Source organism: Toxorhynchites rutilus, chromosome 1 (genome assembly GCF_029784135.1).
Source record: "Toxorhynchites rutilus septentrionalis strain SRP chromosome 1, ASM2978413v1, whole genome shotgun sequence".
NCBI classification, from domain to species: Eukaryota; Metazoa; Arthropoda; class Insecta; order Diptera; family Culicidae; genus Toxorhynchites; species Toxorhynchites rutilus.
In genome coordinates this window covers 91954736-91978301 of record NC_073744.1, presented here as the reverse complement: position 1 = coordinate 91978301, position 23566 = coordinate 91954736, and the positions used below count along the sequence as shown (strand labels likewise).

Genomic DNA, 23566 nt, shown 5'->3' with positions numbered 1-23566 from the left:
AACAATGCGATCGAGTATCGACGGTCAAATTAACGACTGATTTTTATAGGGGCGTATCCTTTTTTTCAAAAAAATCATTACTCGAAATTGTTGGCGTCGGCGGTCAACGATTCGATAACACTGAAGAAATTCGTGACGCAGTTACATCGTACTTCAAAAAGTTGGACGCTTCGCACTTCGCGTTCGGAATAGAAAAACTCGTGCCACACTATGAAAAATGCCTCGAACGTTACGGCGATCATGTAGAAAAATAGAAAATAAAACGTAGATTACGAAAATCACCTTTTTTTTGTCCTAACTTTATTTTTCCGCGATTTCTGAGGTACTGAAACTTATTTTTTGAACGACCTTCATATATTCTATTATACATTCAACTCAAGTCCAATCGGGTTGTGAAAATGTGGCAACATTGAAACGCAATTCGATATAGACATCATTGAGCTTCGTGTTTTATTTCTGTGAGGCGAAAAGGGTAATGAATTTCCGTGTGAAATGAACACGCTTTAAAACAAAATTTGTATACGAAAATAGGCCCTACCGAAAAAAAGGAAATGGGCTCTAATATGAGTTCTGTGTAAAAGAATAACACAAGTGGAAAAAAATCATGAACGAGAATTGTAGTAATGATTTTATATTATGGATGAATATTTGACAGAAATGCAAGGAGATTTATAGAAAAATAGTGGCGGCTATGTCCTCTAAGTATTTAAACAGCATCGAGTAATAATTTTCATTCAAATTTTAATAATTGAAAATTGCTTCTGCTAATAACGGAATATGGGTTCTGTTCGATATTGTTACCACAAACATGATTCATAGCCCGGCGTTGATCTAAAACTTTTATCGCTTTTTATTAATTATATTAGACATCCGCCGACGCTTCCGATTGTGTCGTTGGTGAAATTTTTGGGAAAACGCAATAAATCAATAAAGAAATACTGCGCTTGATTCTCGAATACACTTCACGGTGCAAACGAAATTATGTGTATCCGCGATGACTACGGTACGGTGTCGACATCTGAATACGAAATTATTTTCCCACTAAACTCATCAAATTATCTCAAAAATATTAGATGTCAATTTTCATTAATGGTTTTTTATTTGAAAAGTGCTCATTCTGCCTGAAAATTCATTATTATCTCGAACACTTCACTAACTCGTAAAACGTATGGCGTGCCGTTTATTTCGTTTCCACCGTGAAGTGTATTCGAGAATCAGGTCCACTGAAAATAGCGGACAACCCTTCACAAATATCAGCAATGTTCATATCAATTTTGAGTTCTGCAGTTCGATCAAGAGCATTGCGTACATTTGCAAGTCCGTGAATGAATGAAGCAATATGGCTGTGTTTCAAATTCAGAATACCGATGTGAATACTTCTCGATTGGATGACAACGACGGAATAATGCGCTACCAAATTGGTCGGTGCATCAGCTCCAATGAAGTTGTTTGGCGTATATTTGGTTTCCCAATTTATGAAATTCAGCTGACCATCTTGAGAACGGCAAACGCGTATTTTTCACCAAATAATTGTTATGGTAGAACAACTTTTGCCGGGACAGCGAGTGTTTTTATGAAATCCCCCTCCCCCTTCCAGAGGAGGGAAGGGTGTCTAACCACCATAGAAACATTTATCGTACACCAAAACTAGAAATAATGCTTTTCCGTGTGCTGAAGGGTCAAATGAGCAAATAATGAGCTGTTTTAAAAGCTTTGAAATGATTGTATGTAAGGGAGCAGACATCTCTCTCTTTTTTGACGTAGGACTATGTTTTTCATTTCTATACTGGGGTGTAAGTTCAAAGTTTCGAAAACGGAAGCGTTAGGCCGGAGAACAAGTTTTTGAGAGTTAATAGCTCCTAAACAACTGAAAGAAATGGTATGATATATACTTCATTCGAAAGATAAAATGGCTACGCGTTCTATGTTTGTTACTTTTTGATTCAAAAACATGTTTCAATTGCCTTAAAATTGCTTTCGAAACAGGCTGTTGATATCACACCAATCGCACAATCGCAAGCGAGTGTCGCTCGGAAATCCACTCAATTATGATTGCGTAACGATTGAGGTACCATCGCTGGAATGAATGGATGTTTCCCTAACACAAACTTCAAAACCATGGAGCTTGGGGAAACTGGCATTGCAAATAAGATGCAATCAGCTGGTACTTTTGTACTCGTTTGTGCTTTTGCAAATCGGAATGTTTCCCTAACACAGATTTCTAAACCATGGAGCCTGGGGAAATCGGCATGGCGGGTACAACTTCTACGCATACCGTTCGATGATTAGGAAAATGTTGATAGCTATTTGCTGCGATAACTACTACCATAATGCATGTATTGATCTAAAATGGGATTTGTTTGCAATTGAATTCGTAAATTGTTTCATTTATTCACTAGTTTAGTCAATAATTTAATCAATACATACAAAAGATATCGTACCCAATGAGGAACATCCGACGTGTGATTATTGCTTATTGAAAAAACAAAAATGATTACTAAGTCAACGGCAGTCCTTCGTCAACCTTACGGATATATCATAGGTATAACCTATCCATAGTTTCCTTTTCCTTTGGGATTATACAAAAAAAGTCTATACAGTGTCAACGGGGATCGAACCAAGGCCAGATTAATGCAAGGCACTAGCACGCTATTCACATAGCTAATGGTGTTGTTGCATAACTGCGTGATAATATTACACCTCATTATAAAATGAAGTTGGGAAGTGTTAAGAGTGAATAGAAGAGCATAATAGAGATCTATATATCCATCTCGGTCTGGGACTTATATTTGGCAAACTGTACGAAAAGCTTTAATCCGTGCTTATTTGCAATGTGTCTCCTGTTTCGCTCGCTCAAATTGATCTTATATTGAAACCTATACCTATCATACAAGTATTGGGGAGTATCGCATTTTCTGTTAATTTTAGGCTCATTTAATGTAATAAATCAGGATGCCAAAACTATGCCAAAAATTAGATTTGAAAAAACTTTATATGCCGAATTTGGCTTCATTTGCATGATTAGTTCTCGAGTTATGCAGAAATTTGTGTTCCATTTGTATGGAACAATACGATTTTAAGTAAAATGAATTTCAAATTTTTTAAATATTTTTTTTCCGTGTAACTTTTCTTTGTTTTTAAATTTAAATTTAAACAATTTCCTACATTTCATCCTTTGACCAGAATTTTGTAGATATTATAGTTATTGAGTCATATTTTTTTTGTAAAAAATAAAGAAAATGTTTTGAACTCTTTTCAAAAAGTAGTCTAATTCTTTTTCGAAGATGTCAAGTACGCAATGTTTCTTAAATGACTAATGTCTTTCGTTTCTCTGTTATCTGAGATGATGCTGCCAACTCCCGAGACGAGTTGGCATGCAATCCGACAACCTGCGGTTGATTACTATTTTGGAAAGTTAAACTGCTTCGTAGCGAAGTTCCATTTGTTCAATATAGGGGTATTGAAAATCGCCGAGAAAATTGAATTTACTCCGATAGGTCGGGTACTACTGGAACTGCTTTCAAAAGCCATCGAGTTGATGTTAGTGTGTTCTATGATTAATGAGATGAGTTACTGCCACATTACCGTTACATTTTTGTTAGTAAATGTTCAAGAACAATGTAGGTTCTTACCTATATATATTGTGATGAAAGTTATTGTAAGAAGAGAACATAATAATGGTTCCCATGCCAACAGAGAGCGAAAAAAACAATTGAGTTGTAGCAGAATACCATACCTAATATTCGGAATACATTACAAAAATCAACAATGAAAATTATTTACCAGTCCGTGTTAGTCACATGATTAGATTGACCATTGTTTTTCTCCATTGAAAGCACCAGAATACGAGTTATTCTATGTATTAAATTCGATCGTTAGACCTACCTATAGCAATTGTGTTTGAAAGAGTTATACGATGAATACATTATGATTGGTCCCATTCCAACTGCTAGTGAAAAAAAGCATTGTACAACTGCTTCCTTCCACATCTGCTTTGGTCGTGTTAAAATAGTTAAAACAATAAAATAATAGAGCTGTTGTACAACCAAGAAATTCAAATTAAGTACTTCAAGTGCCTCTGAGTAATCTAAAGGTCAATTTGCGAACAATCTAGGATGTATAATTTACCTTCGGGTTGAGTAACTCGCTCTATTGTGGTTTTATGAAGAACAATACCCCATTTATGGATCCTTCCAGAGTCAGTGCACGAATCAATATAATGGTCAATACTACGTATGGAAATAGTGCTAAGAAGTAGGCAGCTTTTCCAGAGCTTTTTACGCCCCGGACTAGCACCAGGAATATTACCACCCACGATATAAAGAGCCAGAGTGTGAGCTTCCAGTCGGGAGTACCGATGCCATCTGTAATATTCGATTTTTCCTTAAGTACAACATCCCTGGAATATAATGTTTTTTTTAGTATTATCAATATTCAGTTCAAAAATTTCAATGTTCTGATTAATTTGGATTCTACAGCAGCCTGCGTGTAAATATGATCTCTTATGTATAATCAAATATTGTTTCTTTTGTTGTGTACTTACATGAAATAAATCTGGGAGCTGCTGATTTTATCCCCTGTAGATCTGTTTCCTGCAACCATGTCCCTAACGGTGATAGCCGAATCTACGCAGTTCGAACCCCATGATTCTCTGCACTGTGCCCATGGTAGTTCCGAAGCAAACGATGCGAAGAAATACGACATAGAAATTGCGATTAGTGACACGTAATAACTGACTACCGACGCTGTGCCAATTAGTTGTCCGATACCAATCCCTGTAAAATTTTTATCATCGTGAAAACAATCGGATAATTGTAACTAAAAACATTCGATAGCATCCAAATTCATGTGAAGTTTTATAATCACCTTTAAATAAAGGTGAGATGGCCCAAACTTTGACTGAACTTCGACTTGTAAATTGTCCCAATATCATTTCCATGTAGTACAACGGACGCCCTAAGAAAAGAAAGTATTAGAGTATGCGTAGTAATTGAATCATTGATCATAATAAAAGCGGTATAAGTACCGATTACGAATAAAACGATAAGATAGGGTATGAGGAATGCTCCACCGCCATTTTCATATGCAGTAAATGGGAAACGCCACACATTTCCTAGTCCCACCGACATTGAAATACATGACATGAGGAATTCAAGCTTATTCGACCACTCGGGTCGTTCTTGGACACCGTTCTTGTTGGCTGGATCATCATCCTGAAAAACGAATCGAATTGAAAACATCATCATTGCATGTTGAAACTTGAATCGGATATTGTAATCTTGGATAGTCTGTAGGTTCATCTAGTAAGAGACGGATATACTTATTGTGTGTGTTCAGCGGTTAATTGATTGATCATTTAAATTATTCATTGGATATAAGTCGATAGTTCAGTTCGCTCCTAGTTTTGGTGTCCTACACTCGTGTCGTGCGAATATTTTTATAATGGCATTGCATAATTCACAATCGTTGTTTGTTCATTGAAGCTCATTGAAGCTGGTTATGCTGATCCGATAAAAGGCGAAAACCTTTCCGGGTAATCTAGTAATTTAGAATGCAAGAATGAACAACTGTGGATTAGACGCACCCAATATTCTCGGAAAGTCTTCTTGATTTTTCTCGTCTGTTGTATGAGAGCAATAACAATAATTTCTGGACAATGTTTTCATTATGCGACCGCTTACTTCAATAGTCAAATACAAACTAAGTACTAAATCGTTCGAGAATAGTCTTCCGGCCGTTGGTTATTCTGCGACCTCTTCATCAACTCGACTGTTAAGTTGGTTCTGTTCTGTTTTTATTTTTATGTAACTCTAAGGCCATTCGTCCCTGACTATTTAAGAATTGCATCGAAGAATAATCAGCAACTTTTATGATGACTTTACTCCAAAATGGTAGAACTTGTTTGAATGTGCATGCAAGCAAAAGTTTGTTTACATGTCAACAAAAGTTTGTGCAATCGATTCATTCCGTTTGGATTGTTCGTTTTCACTATGACTAGAATTGATCTTGAGACATGAAAGAAAATTCAGCACACTTGGTGTACGGAAAAGTGTGCTACCTTCAACCAAATCGCAAAACGGTTTAAAGTGCGCCACAAGTGTGAAAAATATTTTCTATTATCCACAAGTATGACAACGAGTTCTCCTTGAATGATATGCCTGGATCCGGTAGAAAATCACCAAACAACACCGATTGGTATCAACACGTGAAGTTTAAAACCAGCATTGGAATGATTGAAAGAAACAAGACCAGGAACTCCTTGAAGATATATAAAAAGTGGAAGGCGCATAATAAAACCGCAGAACAACAATTTCAAGCCAAAACAAGGGCACGAAAACTGTATAACCGGCTACTGAACAACAGCAACCAATGCATCCTGATGGACAACGAAACATACGTCAAACATGATTCAAGTACGCTTACAGGGCTGCAATTCTACACGAAATCGGTGGAGGAGGAGGTGGACGATGCTGAATGCACGATTGCGCTGGGAAAATTTGGAGAGAAGGCAATATTTGTACTTGTTTTCTGCGGTCTCCTACTTTCTCCACAAAAGATACAATCAATGCTCAAATTTACAAAGATGAATCTTTGAAGAAAAAAATGCTGCCCCTCTATAAAAAGCATCAGTCTCTTCTTCTCTTCTGTCCGGATTTGGCATCTGCATAATATTTTGACTTATGTTAGCCACACTATTGTTTCACATTGAACTGATCTTCAGATATTGCCAAAGACTTTTCGATGCAGTCCTTAGTTGGCTCGATGTGCGCACTTTATATCGGACGATTGTTTTGACGGGTTGAGCTACACTCTGTCCAACTTCTATAAGACCACTCTGATTCTATGCAACACAAACATTTTTCAAATTTCGGCATGCATTTTCAAGTTATTTGGCATCGAAAAAAAAACGATTTTCTAAATTTCCTTGGAAGATTTTCGAGGATCGAAAAATCAAAACTTTGAGCGCTTTGAGGTACCCCTAAATCATGTACGATTGAGCTGAAACTTTGCACAGGTCATTTTTTGGGCCAATAAACAAAATGTATATGGTCGGTTTTTGAAATTCGATGATGAAATTCTTTCCATACATCCATTGCCACCCTAGTACTCATGGCATAAAGACATGAAACTTGACTGAGGAGTCAATTGGAGTAAATTTTCGAAGTTATCAATCACCAATGGATTCATGATCTTGCAGTGGATGAGAAATCTGTAAGATAATTCTGTAAACCGAAGTGTAAGCGGGGATACTCCTGCCAAGACTTCGAGACTCATCGCACTGGCATTTCTGTTTTAGATACGCAATGTCTCTCCCCCTGGTAGATTTAGAATCAAAATTTATTTGAAAAACTTGCATAATCTTGAGTGCATAATCGTTCTACCTGATAGGTGAAGCTGGAATTGGGCGGGTTCGTGCTTCCTAGAAAAAAACCATTTCAGTTTACTCCGTAGAGAATTTGATAGTCAGAAATCGAATTGACAGTTGAAAAAGACGAAAACATTCGTTCACGCTCAACGCTTGCACACACACATATGAAAATCACACTAGAATATAAATTGAAGCCTTGTTTGTTCACAATGACACAAAGCAGCAAGATCACCACCTGGTCTTATAGAAGTTGGACAGAGTGTACACTCGACAAAACTATCGGTCGGTAAAAAGTCAGTAGTTTGTGGGGGTCTTAATATGTTCGATAAATAAATGTGCAATTCTTATAACCCAAAAATCTCACTAAAACTGAATGAACCTTCATGCTTTAAAAATCTCTAATAGAAACAAAGAAAGGAATAAAAACCAGACAAGTCACCAGTCAACTACTTTTCCCATAGCTTTCCAAATAGCCTTTCGCAAGACCTTGAGATAGAGTTTTAGTTTTTTTTTTATTTTCAAAATTGACCCGTTACAAAGTTAGAAGCAAACGAACTGAAAAATGCAAAGCGTCCATAAATCAAAATTTGAAAAAAACTACATGTAAACCTCTTTTTAGAGTCGAAGAAAATTTGCAGTCGAATAACAACAAACATTTTCTACTAATTCCGCAAACCGACGGAGCAATCGTTTGTTTCTTCTATTCCATATTAGTGATTCTACAGGTCGTAACTCAAGTTGCTAGAGAGGAATGTGACACATGGTAAGTTTGTATATTATTCTCATGAGGGCAAGGCTATTCAATAAACCGTCTTCAGCTACTTCCAAAACAAAACTTCAGCCTACACTCACCAAACATCTACAAAAGTTTTAATTATTTTTATTGTCATTCTCAAATAATATTAAATCAATAATCGAATCATGTATAATGATTTCATAGTCCTATGTTATCAACGCGATCGTGTCTCCATCGCTACCCTTCTATTTTTTCAATTAAAATAAATGGAGAGTCAAATGTAGACTTTTGACATTTGCTATAGAACTCGACATCTCCCTTTTTTCCTGTTGGTACATTTTCCATTACGACCAGATATTTCATCTATTGTGGCGGGACTCTATTTGTTTTCATAAGATATTTTAACAAATGCACATGTTTTGAAGGTTTATAAAGTCCACCTTCTATTGGTGTCAATGCATTCAGTATTATAACTATTTAAGAATTCAAATATGTTCGTTAAAAAATCATGATTTTTCAAACTGAACAAACTATATCATTTTTCGGACAAACCATGATCAGAGGTGGACAAACTATGAACATAATTCTTCTCTGAGGAAAATCTTCAAAAAACATAAAAAGTTTGAATAGAATAGCTCCACGCAAACCGAAGCTTTCTGACCGGTGTAAGCGGGAAATAGTTGCAACACCTTCGAATACCTCAAAATCGCTTATGCAAATAAAGCAATATTTCAATTTAAATGTTACACGGGTTACAATTCGTCAAGTTTTAGAGAAAAATCCTAACATAAAGAGGGCTTAAAAGGTTAAAGCTCCTCATCTTACACCATCTCACATCGGAAGACGTCTGAGTTTAGCCAAAGCTCACATGGACCGAAAGTGGGAAATAATTGAGGGCCTTAGAATGCAAGGGGTGTAAGTGACTTGATCGATTTCTCTTCATCAACTTTTTCTTCAGTTAATAACTCAACTGCAAAAACGTTCCAATTTGAGTTTACTATAGAAACCGATAGATGAGGTTCTGACCTATCTTCCGCATTGACAAATACAGCTGGGAATGTATTTGCAGCTAAGTTATGACCAAAAGAGAAAGTCGATGTAGAGAAATCGATCAAATCACTTACACCCCTTCATTCTAAGCCCCTCCATTCTTATGACAAAGAATGTTGCCAAAAAATAAATTTTGCTATATACCATAACGAAAAGTTCTTCAATGTATAGGTTATCTTCAATAGGTTTCAACGGGTACTGACGTGGTTTTTTGGTGGAGGCTCGAGCATGGTTTGGGTGGGACTCTGTGCAAACGGAAAACTCAAAATATGTTGATCACAGCGACAATGAAACAAAATTCGATGAACTTCTATCTCTAGGTGGTTTATTTTAATGAACAGAAGTTATAAAATTCCTGTGTATAAATTAAGATAGTGATAGCTAGGCTAATTAATTATAATTTCAAATTTACTTTTAGTGTTTTTCGCTGGATTAACCTTGTATATAAATGTGCGTTTTGTTATTTTGTGAGCGGTTTCGGTACAGAAGAACTTGTTTGTCTATATATATATATATATATATATATATATATATATATATATATATATATATATATATATATATATATATATATATATATATATATATATATATATATATATATATATATATATATATATATATATATATATATATATATATATATATATATATATATATATATATATATATATATATATATATATATATATATATATATATATATATATATATATATATATATATATATATATATATATATATATATATATATATATATATATCTGTCCGAAATGCAGAAAAGATGGCGGTATGCTAGTATCAACACTAGAGTTTATAGATTTTACATTGCTATTTTGAAGTTTAAGTTCATTCATAGGTTAATAATCAAACTTATTTACTATTTCACGTATTTCTCACCTTTCTAGTCTTAGTATAGCAAATAAGATAGATAATAAGATAAATTGTATATAAATTCACTAATTTTAAGAAGTAGTTTCAATGTAGTTTTAAGGAGTTAGCTATTTCGATTGTTTCCTGATGTTTACTTTTGACTTTCTTTGTGTTTTTATATGTGTTTGTAAATCGGGCTTCATTGCACAATAGTCGCGTGAGATCCCTCGCGTGTGAATAGGTGTGGTACGTTCAGCGGTCGATAGTGTAGATTGGCGTAGGGTGCAGCCGGAGCACTTTCCGACGTGGCGTAAATAACACTCCCCCCCGGAATACGCGAAGACTACTTCTGAAGCGTGTTCGTCTCAGCGCCTACGTCGACTACTGCTAAGGACACCGCAGGCCGCTCGTAGATGCCACCTGAAGTAGTCTGCACAGTGGCCCATCTTACCTGACCGTCTGGGGCCTGACACGTAGCAATCACTCGGCCTTTCGGCCAGCAATTTCGAGGAAACTTTGGATCAACGATGATTACCACATCTCCAACTGTAATCGGTTTTACTGGTGTGAGCCATTTGGTCCTACGAGTTATCGTAGGCAGATAGTCGCGAACCCACTGCTTCCAGAATAAGTCCGCTAGAATTTGTGATTGCTTCCAGCTGTTCCTAAGCAAGACAGGGCTGTCATTCAGAGGAACCCAAGATCTCAGGCCATTAGCTGACCCCACTAGGAAGTGGTTGGGCGTCAACACCGGCGAATCGTCGCCATCAATTGGAATGTTGGTCAGAGGACGAGAATTGATAATATTTTTGATTTCCAGCAATGCGTTTTCCAGTACTTCGTGTGTCAACAGCCTGCTAGACTTTAATCGACCAAGGTTCTGCTTGACACTCCGGATCAGACGCTCCCACGCTCCACCCATGTGGGGCGTGACAGGAGAGTTGAAAAACCACTCGGTGTGACTCGAGGTGAGCTCCTTCAATAGTGCATCGTGATCAAGGTTTTCTATTGCACTCTGCAACTCTTTGCTTGCAGCTCGGAAATTAGTTCCACGGTCGCTGTAGATCGCCGCCGGAATACCCCTCCTAGCCATGATGTTGTGAATGGCCATTATGCAGGAATCAGTAGTCAGTGTATGAGCGATCTGCAGGTGAATGGCACGAGTGGTTAAGCAGGTGGCGAGAACCCCCCACCGTTTCTCGGTTCGTCTTCCAATCGACACCAATATTGGACCGAAATAGTCCACACTCGTGTGAGTGAATGGACGAGCGAAGGCAGCTAGACGAACAGGAGGAAGATTGCCCATTTCTGGAGGTTGTGGTTTTGCGAGAAGGATTTTACACTGCTGGCAGTCTTTCCGCATTTTTCGGTATGTTGTCTTCAGATGAGGAATACGGTAGCGTTGAAGTATTTCGTTCATCGCTGTCTCGTGATTCTGATGGTTGAATCGCTCATGTATGGCGGAGATGACGAGGTGGGTTACAGGATGGTTGTTGCGAATTGTAACCACTATTCACGCCTTTCCAAAAGGTTTTCCGATGAAGGGTTACCGAATCTGTGACAGTACCCTATTCCACAAACTGCAGTAACTGCACTTTCTTTTCAATTTGAATAGGGGTCAGTTGAGGCCCTATGTTATCGGTTCACGTAAAGTGACAATACCACAACACAATTTTAATAGACACACAAAAGGTTTATTTTACTTAAACAATGCTTTCTTCTATTCTACTATTCTTAAAACTATACAAAAATTACATTTAAAGTTGGCCGATTTTCGGTGACCGACCAGTGCTGAAATGGCTGAAATTCTAGCACTACTAACTCTAACATCGCTCACGTGCGCTATTTTTCAATAAGCGCGTAAAGAGAGAGATTCAAATAGCGCTTTACAATTTTTCATTTACGCTCATTCCGTTTACGTTCAGGTACGGTATACACAGGCGGGGATATTTAGCTATCGCCGTCGCTATGATAGCCGAGGTCTAACCCAACTTGAATAACCTAACCTAACCTAATAACCTATCTTCCTATTAATATCCCACGTATCAATACTATTATTGCACCTATCTTATTCTGAATCTTCTCCGCTTATATATTGTGTAAACATAGCCGGCCACCTAAATTTGTTCTGATAAATTTATAAACAAAAACAAACATGTGAAGTGAATTGTGATATACAAGTGATGAATTTAGCCTAATGGATACGTCTTTCACTTGTTGTGGGTGCTCTGAGATGTGGAATCTCCATTCAGCTGATGCTCTGCCAAGTTCCGGTCGAAGGGAAGTATAAATACTTTAGAAATTGGTCTTTTGTAGATTCCAGATTCTGTTCGAACTGTTACAACTCGTACGACGCCATCTTCTCCTGGATGCACTTGATGAATTCTTGCTAATGGCCAGGAGATTGATGGTTTGTTATCCTCCTGAAGTAGTACCATTTGGCCTGGAGCCACATTTATTTTGTCCAGGTGCTTCCTCCGGAGATGATTCAATTCGGTGAGATACTCCTTTTTCCATCGTATCCAGTGGTCTTGGATTAACTTTTGCAGCTGCTGATAGTGCTTCAAGCGATGCATTTTTGTGTTTGTGTAATCTGAATCAGGGATGGTGCTCAACGACTGGCCAATTAGAAAGTGTCCCGGTGCTAGCGCTTCCAGCTCGTTAGGATCCTCAGAGAGCGGTGTGAGTGGACGAGTGTTGAGGTTGGCTTCAACTTGTGTGAGCAGTGTGGCATAATCCTCATAGGATAGCTTTGCGTTGCCGATTGTTTTTACGAGTGTCGTTTTTGTTGATTTGACCGCTGCTTCCCAGAGGCCACCAAAATTAGGCGCTCTGGGTGGGATGAATTTCCATGTTATGCCCTGATTGCTACATTCATTGACGACTACTTGCTTGTGCTTCTCATTTTTTAACAAAGTGTACAGTTCAGTGAGTGTGTTTCTTGCTCCTTGAAAGTTTGTTCCGTTGTCGGAATAGATTTCTGCTGGTAGTCCACGACGGGCTACGAAACGACGCAAAGCAGCGATGAATGCTTCCGTTGATAAATTGCAGACCAACTCTAGGTGAATTGCTTTGGTTGCGAAGCAAATGAAGACCGCTATGTATGCTTTTTGAGAAGCTGCACGGCGATGAATTGGTTTCATGTAAACGGGGCCGCAGTAATCGACGCCTGTTATTGTGAAAGGTCGACTTGGACGAACACGAGCTTCGGGCAATTGGCCGACAGGTTGATTAGAAGGGACAGGTTTGTGACGGAAACATTGTATGCAGTTGCGATACACAAAATTCACGAGCGCTTTACCACCTATGGGCCAAAATTCTTGACGTATCGAGGCTAGTGTCATGCGAGGACCAGTGTGTAGTATTTTGTTATGATAATGCGTTGCGATGAGAAGTGTTAATGGGTGCTTGTTAGGGAGGATGATTGGGTGTTTGGTTTGATAGCGTTCGGGAGATTGTCTGAGCCGGCCACCAACACGAAGAATACCTTCCTGGTCAATGAATGGATGCAAAAGTTTTAGAGACGAGTTCGATGGGACTGGTTTATTGTTTTTCAGTGCCTTCAATTCCTCACCAAATCGTTCTGTTTGCGCGCATTTTACTAAAATCTCCTTCGCCTTTTTCAGCTCAGACACCGTCAGCAATTGATGCTGATTCCGTTGGGACCTTTGTCGACAATTAGATGCGAATCGAACGATGTACGCTGTGATCCGGACCAGCCGCCAGAATGAGGAATACAACGTAAAAAGAAAACACGGATCAGGAGCTTGCTGAACAATGTTGACCACCTTTCGCCGTTCTAATGTGTCTTCAGATGGTAGGATTAAATTGGCGACCTGAGGCCATTCATCTTGTGGTTTTGACAGCCATGCCGGACCGGACAGCCATATGGAGTCTTCCAATAACTGTGCTGGGAGTAAACCGCGTGAGACATGATCAGCTGGATTGTCGACGCCCTTGACATGGTTCCATTTATGTCCATGCGATAGTTGTTGTATCTCAGCGGTACGATTGCCAACGAACGTTTGCCATGTGTTTGGCGGTGCACGTATCCAGTGCAGTGTGACCATGGAATCGGTCCAAAACCAGCAGGGAATTCCCTCCATCCTCAGCGCTGCCGATACTCTTGCATACAGTTTGGCCCCCAAGAGTGCAGCACATAGTTCCAGCCGTGGTAGGCTAAGCCGCTTCAGAGGCGCTACTCGTGATTTTGCGGCTGTGAGCTTCGTTGTATTTGTCCTATCCCTGCCGGTTGATCTAGTGTAAATACATGCACCGTAGCCAGCTTCAGAAGCGTCGCAGAAAACGTGAAATTCGACATTCACCCAGGATGACACAAGAATGTATCGGGACACCGAAAAGCGTTGAAGAAGTGGCAATTGCGCACAGAATTCCCTCCATCGACTATCAAGCTCGTCAGGAATTGGCTCGTCCCAGCCAACAGAGGCCAACCAGAGATGCTGCATTTGAATTTTTGCCCAAGAAATTACCGGTGATACTAGTCCAAGAGGATCATACAGCTGAGCGATGACCGAGAACACCTTCCGTTTAGTCCAAACACTATGGTTAGATGCTTCCCGTACTTCGATGCATAGTTGATCCAGCTTTGTTTCCCAAACAACACCCAAGGTTTTAACCCTGTGTTCCGGTTCGAATTGCAGCATTGGAGAACTTTCTATGCTAGCTGGTGGTAGGTCGGCTAGTACCTCTGGTTTGTTCGAGTTCCATTTTCTCAGTTGGAATCCACCTTCCCGTAGGAGGGATTGTATTTGATTTCGTAACTCTTTTGCCTCTTCCGTAGATTGCGCACCTGACAAGAAGTCGTCCATATAAAAATCCTCCTTCAGTGCAGTGACGGCGAGAGGATAGTTGTGCCCGCAATCATCAGCCAATTGTTGGAGTACACGCGTTGCAAGAAAGGAAGAAGGAGAAAGCCCATATGTAACCGTTTGCAGCTCATATACCTTGATCGGTTCGTGTGGATTGAAACGCCATATGATCCGTTGTAAAGATGTGTCGCCAGAGTGGACTTTTATTTGCCGGTACATCTTCTCTACATCTGCTACCAATGCTACCGGATGTTTTCGAAACCGGAGCATCAAATCCAACAGCTCGTCTTGAATGACCGGTCCAGTCAACAAAGCTTCGTTCAACGAATGACTGGTTGATGTCTTTGCAGAACCATCGAAAACGACTCGTACCTTGGTTGTTGTACTTGCTTCTTTGAACACAGGATGATGTGGAAGATAGCAAACATGTTGCTCCAATTTCGGCATTTCTTGAACGTTGTGGATCGATCGCATGTGTCCAAGGTCAAGGTATTCTTGCATAAAATCATCGTAATGTTTCCGTAGGCTAGAATCATGTACCAAACGCCTTTCAAGCTGCTGGAACCTTCGCAGTGCTGCGGTTTTGGACTCTCCTATCAGCTCGTTATAGTTGATTCTCTTCGGATAGCGTACAACGTAACGACCAGTTTCATCTCGGGTGACAGTATTTCGAAAATGAAGCTCGCAATCTTCCTCTTCTTGCGAACGAGGAGTGCTTTTAGATATTTCTTCTATAATCCAAAATTTTTCGATTGATTTTTCCAGTTTTTCAGTTGTCACATTGCAGCTAATTTTTGCAATGGAATTTCTTCCCAAAGCTTCACCTGCAGCCACCCATCCAAAAACAGTATTGACGAAGATTGGAAGGTTTGGACCAAATTTTCGGAACTGCATCCGGCCACCATTAAGCAGATGAAAATCATAAAAATGTTGCGAGCCAAGGACTATATCGATCGGACCAGATCTGTGGAAATCAGGATCAGCTAGCTTCATCCATTGTGGAGGTTTCCAACGCGAAACATCATGTGAAGTATTTAGATGAGTTTCTGTTATTTGGTCTAAGACCACGAATTCCAATGGTGCACAATATTCATTGACTCTCGATGTTATTTCAGCGGAAACTTCATATGCTGTTTGCTGCCGTGCCTGTCCAATACCGCATATTTCCAATGTTTTGTTACGAAGAGAGAGATTTAATAAGACGCACAATCGTTTGGACATCAGATTGGCCTGCGATCCGGAATCCAGCAAAGCCCGTGCTAGATGCGACCTTCCAGAACTGTCCTTCACCTTTACTAAAGCCGTCAATAGAAAGACGTGAGACTCCATGGACTCCTTTGCTAGATTAGAAGAAATTGATACCACCGAGCTAGAAACCAAACCACCAGAACTCGATGAATCACCAGATGTAGACGGAGTAGGAGTTTTATCGACAACCGCTGCGCTAGTGGCCGTCGAACCAGAACCAGGGAAACCAGGGTGAAGAAGGGTGTGATGTTTCTTATCACACGTTTTACAACGGAACTTTGAAGGACAGTCTCTTGCCATATGATTGCGTCCCAGACAGTTGCTACAGAGACGTTTCGAATTGGTAAACTTCAACCGTTTGTCTAGAGTAAATTTTCCAAATGTCGGACACCGTACGATGGCATGTTGTTGACCGCACGATGCACAGCTTGGACCCGTATATTCAGTAGCCGAGTTGACTGAAACCTTCATTGGACGTGCTTTAATAGCGCTATGTGGACTAACTGAACCAGAAATGTGTTGATCTACCGACACTGCATCAAGTACCCGTGTTTGTTTTTTTTAGGAACTCCACGAGCAAAGGGAAAACAGGATCTTCGTGATGTGTTGTTTGTTCCTCCCAATACTTCTGCGTCGAATCATCCAGCTTTGAGATCATGATGTGAGTCAGCATTGCACCCCATCCGGCTGTTTTTTCACCCAGTTGATCCAATATTTTGGTGTTTCTCTCGAAGCAATCGATGATGTCGTGGATACCTGAAGCCAACTCCTTCTTCATCTTCGGATATTCTAGCACCGCGTTCAGATGACGTTTCTTGAGTAGATAACCGTTGGAGAACCGAGCTACCAATCCATCCCATGCAACCCTATAGTTCGCATCGCTCATCGGAAAGGAATCAACCAGTTTCAACGCATCACCTTTCAAAGAAGCTCGCAGATAATGGAACTTCTGGATATTGGTTAACTCAGCAGAGGAATCAATTAGGGCCCTGAATGTATCGTGAAATGGAAGCCAGTGTTCATATTTTCCGTCGAATTCTGGGAGATTTATTTGTGGCAGTCGTACAGGGGCGTGTAGTGTGTTAGTAGGTGGTAAAGCGTAGTTTTGTTGCTCGTTTTGTGTTAAAACCCGTGGTAATTTTGCCATCAACCTTGCCCTTACCTCGAAATATTTTTCTTCGAAGTCAGCCCTAACTCTCCGTGCGCCTCGATGTTTTCTTCGTCTTCCTCTGCCTCCTCAATTTCATTTTCAATCTCCTCGAATTCGTCCCATTTGGTTTCCAATTTCTCCAAGCGGCCCTTCACGACGTTTTCATCGGCTTGTGCGTTGTCAGCAGCGTATTTCTCCGTACGTAGAAGAAAATCCACGATGCTGTCCCTCACGAAAATTTTGGGCTTTAGTTTCTTTCCCATGACGACTGCTGCTGGAGAGTGTGTTGAAAGTGGGAAAATTTTCTGCAACAGAAACAACGCACAAGAAAAGCACCTTTCGGAAGAAAATTTAAATGTTTGGACAGATTCTCACCTGGTGAGCCTGTCAAACAGGCCTTGAATAAAATTATTCTTCCGAATGTAATTTGTTCCTCTTTTTCTTTATTTTCAGCAGTTGCAGTAAGCAGCAGTTGTCCACCAGAATCCAAAAGCCGAATTCGTTCAGCAGCGAGAGAAGCCGAGGAACGTAGCAGTCGAAATCCACACGATGTATATCAGCGTTAAAATTGTGAATTTATTTTTCTAAAATCTGTTCAAAAATACGACAAGCAAAGCACCATTCCACAATAAAATAATTCTGTTGGACAGGAACTCACCTTGTGAGCCTGTCAATCAGGCCTTGAATAAATTTAATTGCAATTGATGCTCCGTATTGCGTATGTAATTTTCGAATTGAATGTCCTATGGTCCTAATTTGTTTCAAATTCAATTCCACCTTGTCGTCCAGAAAAACTTGCCGAATGTGATCGGCCACCGAGATAATCAGCACATCCAATAACGTAGAACACCGAAAAGTAGAGATAGATGACCCGGTAGAACAGAAAGCGTTTTTAGAAACGTTGGACAGGTACTCACCGTATGAGCCTGTCAACTAGGCCTTGTATGAAAAATAATTCCAATCCAGAATCCGAATCAGCGAAAGTGATTAAACTATGGCGCGAAGTATTGAATACAGAATACAGCAATTGTAATGGCAGGATACAAAATCGCTATTCAAATTTCCTATGATGGCGTATTCTCTATTCAATGATCCAATAATGGCGTGAATAGCCCAATTGTCCCTTTGAGGATAAATATCCTGGTCACGGCACCAATGTTGCGAATTGTAACCACTATTCACGCCTTTCCAAAAGGTTTTCCGATGAAGGGTTACCGAATCTGTGACAGTACCCTTTTCCACAAACTGCAGTAACTGCACTTTCTTTTCAATTTGAATAGGGGTCAGTTGAGGCCCTATTTTATCGGTTCACGTAAAGTGACAATACCACAACACAATTTTATTAGACACACAAAAGGTTTATTTTACTTAAACAATGCTTTCTTCTATTCTACTATTCTTAAAACTATACAAAAATTACATTTAAAGTTGGCCGATTTTCGGTGACCGACCAGTGCTCCCAATGGCTGAAATTCTAGCACTACTAACTCTAACATCGCTCACGTGCGCTATTTATCAATGAGCGCGTAAAGAGAGAGATTCAAATAGCGCTTTACAATTTTTCATTTACGCTCATTCCGTTTACGTTCAGGTACGGTATACACAGGCGGGGATATTCAGCTATCGCCGTCGCTATGATAGCCGAGGTCTAACCCAACTTGAATAACCTAGCTATCTTCCTATTAATATCCCACGTATCAATACTATTATTGCACCTATCTTATTCTGAATCTTCTCCGCTTATATCTTGTGTAAACAATGGTCGCGGGGAAGTATCACCGGTTCAAATGCATCTCGATCGACGAACGCACAGGCCTTCGTTCGGCCTTTGACTCTAAGAACTTCATTCTCATCCAGAAAGGCACACTACTGGTAGAGCAGGCTAGATCTGGGAATGCTTTTAGCTGAACTCTTCAGCAAACGGTTCTTCTCGAAGATAGCTATTTCCTCTGCGAAAACGGCGGACTGAGCACAGCGAAACAGATGGTTTTCCGCGTCTATAAAGTCTTGTCGTTGCAGTGGCCCGAGTACTCGTTGTTTTCCGTAGCAACTAAGCTTTAGGTTGCGAATATAGCGCATCACATAGGCCGTTACGCGTAGAAGAATGATCCATTTGGAATAATTCTGGGGATAAATTGGCGAACCCTTGGTCGAGTATGAACGAGGAGATGCGGTCGAAGCTCCTCATTGGTGTTTCTTCCAGGAAATGGATTCTCAGGCCAGTTTTCTTTTTTGAGCAAAAGGAACTCCGGTCCACGGAACCAGCGACTGTTACTAGCCAAGTTAGGCGCTCGCTTCCACTTCGTTCCTTCATCAGCTACGTTGTGTTTTGTCGGAACCCATCGCCACTCGAATATCTCTGTCGTTTCGAGTATCTCGCTGACCCGAAATGCAACGAACTGAGTATACCGTCTGTGATCCGAACGGAGCCAACAAAGTACGTCTTTGGAATCTGTCCAGAACGTCCGCTGCGTAACGTGGATTGAGAGCGATTTTGAAATAGTATCTGCAAGCCGCACGCCTATAACTGCCGCTTGCAATTCGGATCGAGGAATCGATAAAAATTTGAGTGGAGAAACTCTTGTTTTGGCACTTACTAGCGAACATTCAACAGTATCGCCATTCTCGAATCGTAAATATACCGCCGCAGCAAAGCCGTTCTCACTTGCATCAACGAATGTATGCATTTGTACATCGGTACCGGCTTCTGCGGGTATTAGCACTCGGTAGCAGCGTGGTATTTCAACGGTTGTTATCTGCGTAAAAATGGCCAACCATGACAGCCACTTGTCGTACTGCAAGTCCTCGATCGGATCATCCCACCCAACAGACGTTCTCCAGATCTCCTGCAGTAAAACTTTCAGGAACATCATAACGTGTGCAATGAGTCCCAATGGATCGAAGACCATCATTAGGGTGCGTAACACTTCTCTTTTCGTTGGTCGACGGTGTCCTGAGATGAGTTCTCTATCATATCGTGCGGTGAAGCAGTCTTTCGAAGTATCCCACCACATACCAAGGACTTTTTCGGTTACGCATTCGTCTCCGATATCAAGGTTCTTCTCATTCGCTATTTCCTCACTAACCGCTGCCAGAACGCTACTAGAATTAGATATCCAGTTCCGCATTTCGAACCCAGCTGCTGCGTGGATCTTTTTGACGTCTTGTACAAGCTGGATTCCTTTCTCCACAGACTCCACGCTCACAAGCATATCGTCCACATAATGTCGGTTGACTATAGCGTCGACAGCTTCGGGATGATCTCGTTCGAACCTCTTGGCATTTCTGTTCTTTACGTATTGTGCGGTACTCGGCGAACAGCAGGCACCGAAGGTCATCAACTGTACTACGTAGATGTTCGGCTCCGTAGCATGATCATTGTCTTTCCAGAAGAAGCGTAAGCAGTGCTGGTCCTCAATTCTCATCATCACCTGGTGAAACATCTCGCGGATGTCACCACACACTGCTATCCGAAACTCTTGGAACTGCACCAACACGGATAGAAGAGATGTCAGCTGGTCAGGACCTTTCAGCAAGAAACTATTGAGGGACAATCCGTGGACGGTGGCTGCTGCGTCCCAAACGAGCCTAATCTTACCCGGTTTGTTTGGGTTGACGACCGGGAAAATCGGAAGGTACCACACACGAGGCCTTGGCGATTGCAACTCTTCAACGGTTAACTTCCTTACGTAACCTTTGCTAACGTGGTCATCAATTTTTGCCCTTATCATCTCGGCTAGAACAGGATCCTTCCTCATACGATTGTCTAGACACCTCCACCGCTTCAGCGCCATCGATTCACTATCCGGAAGTCGGACGTCATCATACTTCCAGAGGAGCCCGGATTCATATCGGCCAGCTATACATCGAGTAAGCGTATCCAGGAGCATTTGTGCTCGTTGGTCTTGATGTGACACCAGCAATTTGTCTGGTTTTATGAGTCCAAGACTGTTGAGTGAGAAGTACGTTTTCACCATCTTATGTAGGTCATCGTCTGGATGCCGGTTGCACTCGCATGTTTGTACGTTGTGGTAGTTCACGTACCGCTCAGCCTTCTTTTTGGCGGTACAATTACCAAAGAGCATCCACCCTAACCTTGTTTTGACAGCGATTGGCTCGTTGTCGCCTCCTTCTCGACTTTTGATGGCATGTCCCAGTCTAGCATGGTCCAGACCGATAAGGATACGAGGACTGACATCGTAGTACGACTCGAGAGGTAATTTTACCAGATATGGGTACTTTCTCTGGATCTCCGCAAGCAGTAATGTTTGAGGACGAATTTGCAAAGAGGACATAGTGTAGACACCAGACAGATCATATTTTTTCGAACTATGCACGCCTGATATCTGCAGGTTTATCTTCTGCGACTCTTTCTCCATTTTCTGCGTACAGCCGGTCCACTTCAAGCATAACGATTTTGTCGGTCCTTGCACACCCAACTCATCGGACAGACTCTGCTCCATTAGCGTGAGCTCGGACCCATCATCAACGAACGCGTATGTGCGTATCGTCTTCTTTGGTCCATACATCATGACAGGAACAATTCTGAATAGTATGTCCGACTGACCTTGGTGAACATTGCAACTTTGATCGGTTTTCCTCGTTTCTGTTTGTGCGGTACTAGGAGGTGTTGGCTTCGACGCTATACTTCTTGAGATTTCATGTTTTTGCGTGTTATGAAGCAGCGGATGATGCAGGAATTCGCATCCGTTCATTCCACACGGTTTGGACTGTTTACAAGACCCATTATGTTTTCGCAAGCATTTCCGGCACAACTTGCACTCCTTGATGGTTGCCCACTTGGAATCGTAGCTAAATTCCTGGAATCTCTTGCACTTTGCTACAGAGGGGCAAGTACCTTTGCAAACTGTACATTGATCCCTAACGACTACACCGGATGATTTCGTTTTGAACGAAGCTTCGGTAGATCTTGTACTGGGGGATCCCTCCTCGGAATGAAAATTCAGAAAGCCATCCTTCTTGCCTCCCCGAACACGCTGCTCGCTACTGCTACTGATCATGACGGCGCTGGCATCTTCCGCGGTTGTATATAGCCACGCGTTGAAATCGATGAGCGTTGGACTCTGTTTCCCACGAGAATATCTTGCCCAGTCCATTTTGAGTGACGATGGGAGCCGTTCTACCAGCTCGTACCTGAGTGATGAATTGTACACAAAGTCGCCAACTTCACATGCCTGAATCGTAGCAACGAGATTTTCTACCGTGAGCGCGAAATTCACAACTGTTTCCAGTTTCTCCATGTTCGGTGGAGGTAGTGAGCGAACCTTCCGAATTATTGCTTGAACAATAGCCTCCGGTCTCCCGTAGAGCATCTTCAGCGTCGACATCACCCCGGCTACGTTAGTTGGATGGAGTAGTCGACACCTCACTGCCCAGCGCCTTTCCCTTCAAGCATTTCCGCAGGCGTAGCATGTTCTCTTCGTTCGAGAACCCACACATTTGGGTTGAGGAGTTAAACATCGAAAAGAATAGTGGCCAGTCATCTGGATTCCCACTGAACTCTGGTAAGTCCTTGGAAACAGCTTGGCGTGCGGCAAACTGACTTCGATTCAATACACACACCGTTTCGTCATTAACTGTCGCTGCGGGTGGTGCAGCCAGAGATGGTCGATGAACTGGAGTTGAACGCTGTGCGGGAATGAAATCGTTGCCATCTACCAATGTGCCTGGATTCATCGAAGGAGTGATCGATGGTCGATTTCCAGTGGTACTAAGGTGGTGCATGTGTGTACGCTGCGACGGTTGATCCTGTTGACCCAGAGGAATCGATGGTCGGATATTGGGCTGAGTGAGATTTGGAGCGGGGTGCTCCTGTGACTGCTTCGCGTTGTTCGATGCATGTCCATTCGTCTCCTCTTCCACTAAACCGGAATCGTCCTCTTCACCATGGCGTTCGGTTTCTTCGACCCATTCCTGAATCTTAGACATTTTTTCCAAATCACTGACGACAATTGACGTATCGTTAACGCAATCCTTCAGGATCACATACTTTTTCTCCAAATACTTTTTCTCCAATTGAAACTCGTCATTGAGTTTTTGAAGCTCCAACTCTCTCAATCTCTTTGCTTCACTCCTGCCTGAACATGCCTTACTTTTTGGACATTCCAAGGGCACATCCTTTTTAGCCGGCTCGGTTTGTCCTTGCTGCTGCTCTTCTGGAGTGTTATGAATGCTCTGCTCTGTGTTGATACTAGTGGGGGGATTAGTCATTACTGGCCCTGAATCCTTCGCTGTATTGCAGATGGGACAGATCCAGGTAACGTTCGCAACATCATCTGTAACTTCCACAC

The 23566-nt window shown here is 41.2% G+C and overlaps 1 protein-coding gene across 1 annotated transcript in view; it reads right to left on the bottom strand.

Annotated features, from left to right (window-relative positions):
- Positions 1 to 23566, bottom strand: part of LOC129761988 (sodium-dependent nutrient amino acid transporter 1) — a 38554-nt gene that overhangs the window by 9104 nt on the left and 5884 nt on the right. Inside the window, 5 exon segments of the mRNA XM_055759897.1 lie at positions 3886 to 3989; positions 4129 to 4399; positions 4544 to 4775; positions 4867 to 4956; positions 5027 to 5213. Coding sequence (XP_055615872.1) covers positions 3886 to 3989; positions 4129 to 4399; positions 4544 to 4775; positions 4867 to 4956; positions 5027 to 5213 — 884 coding nt within the window.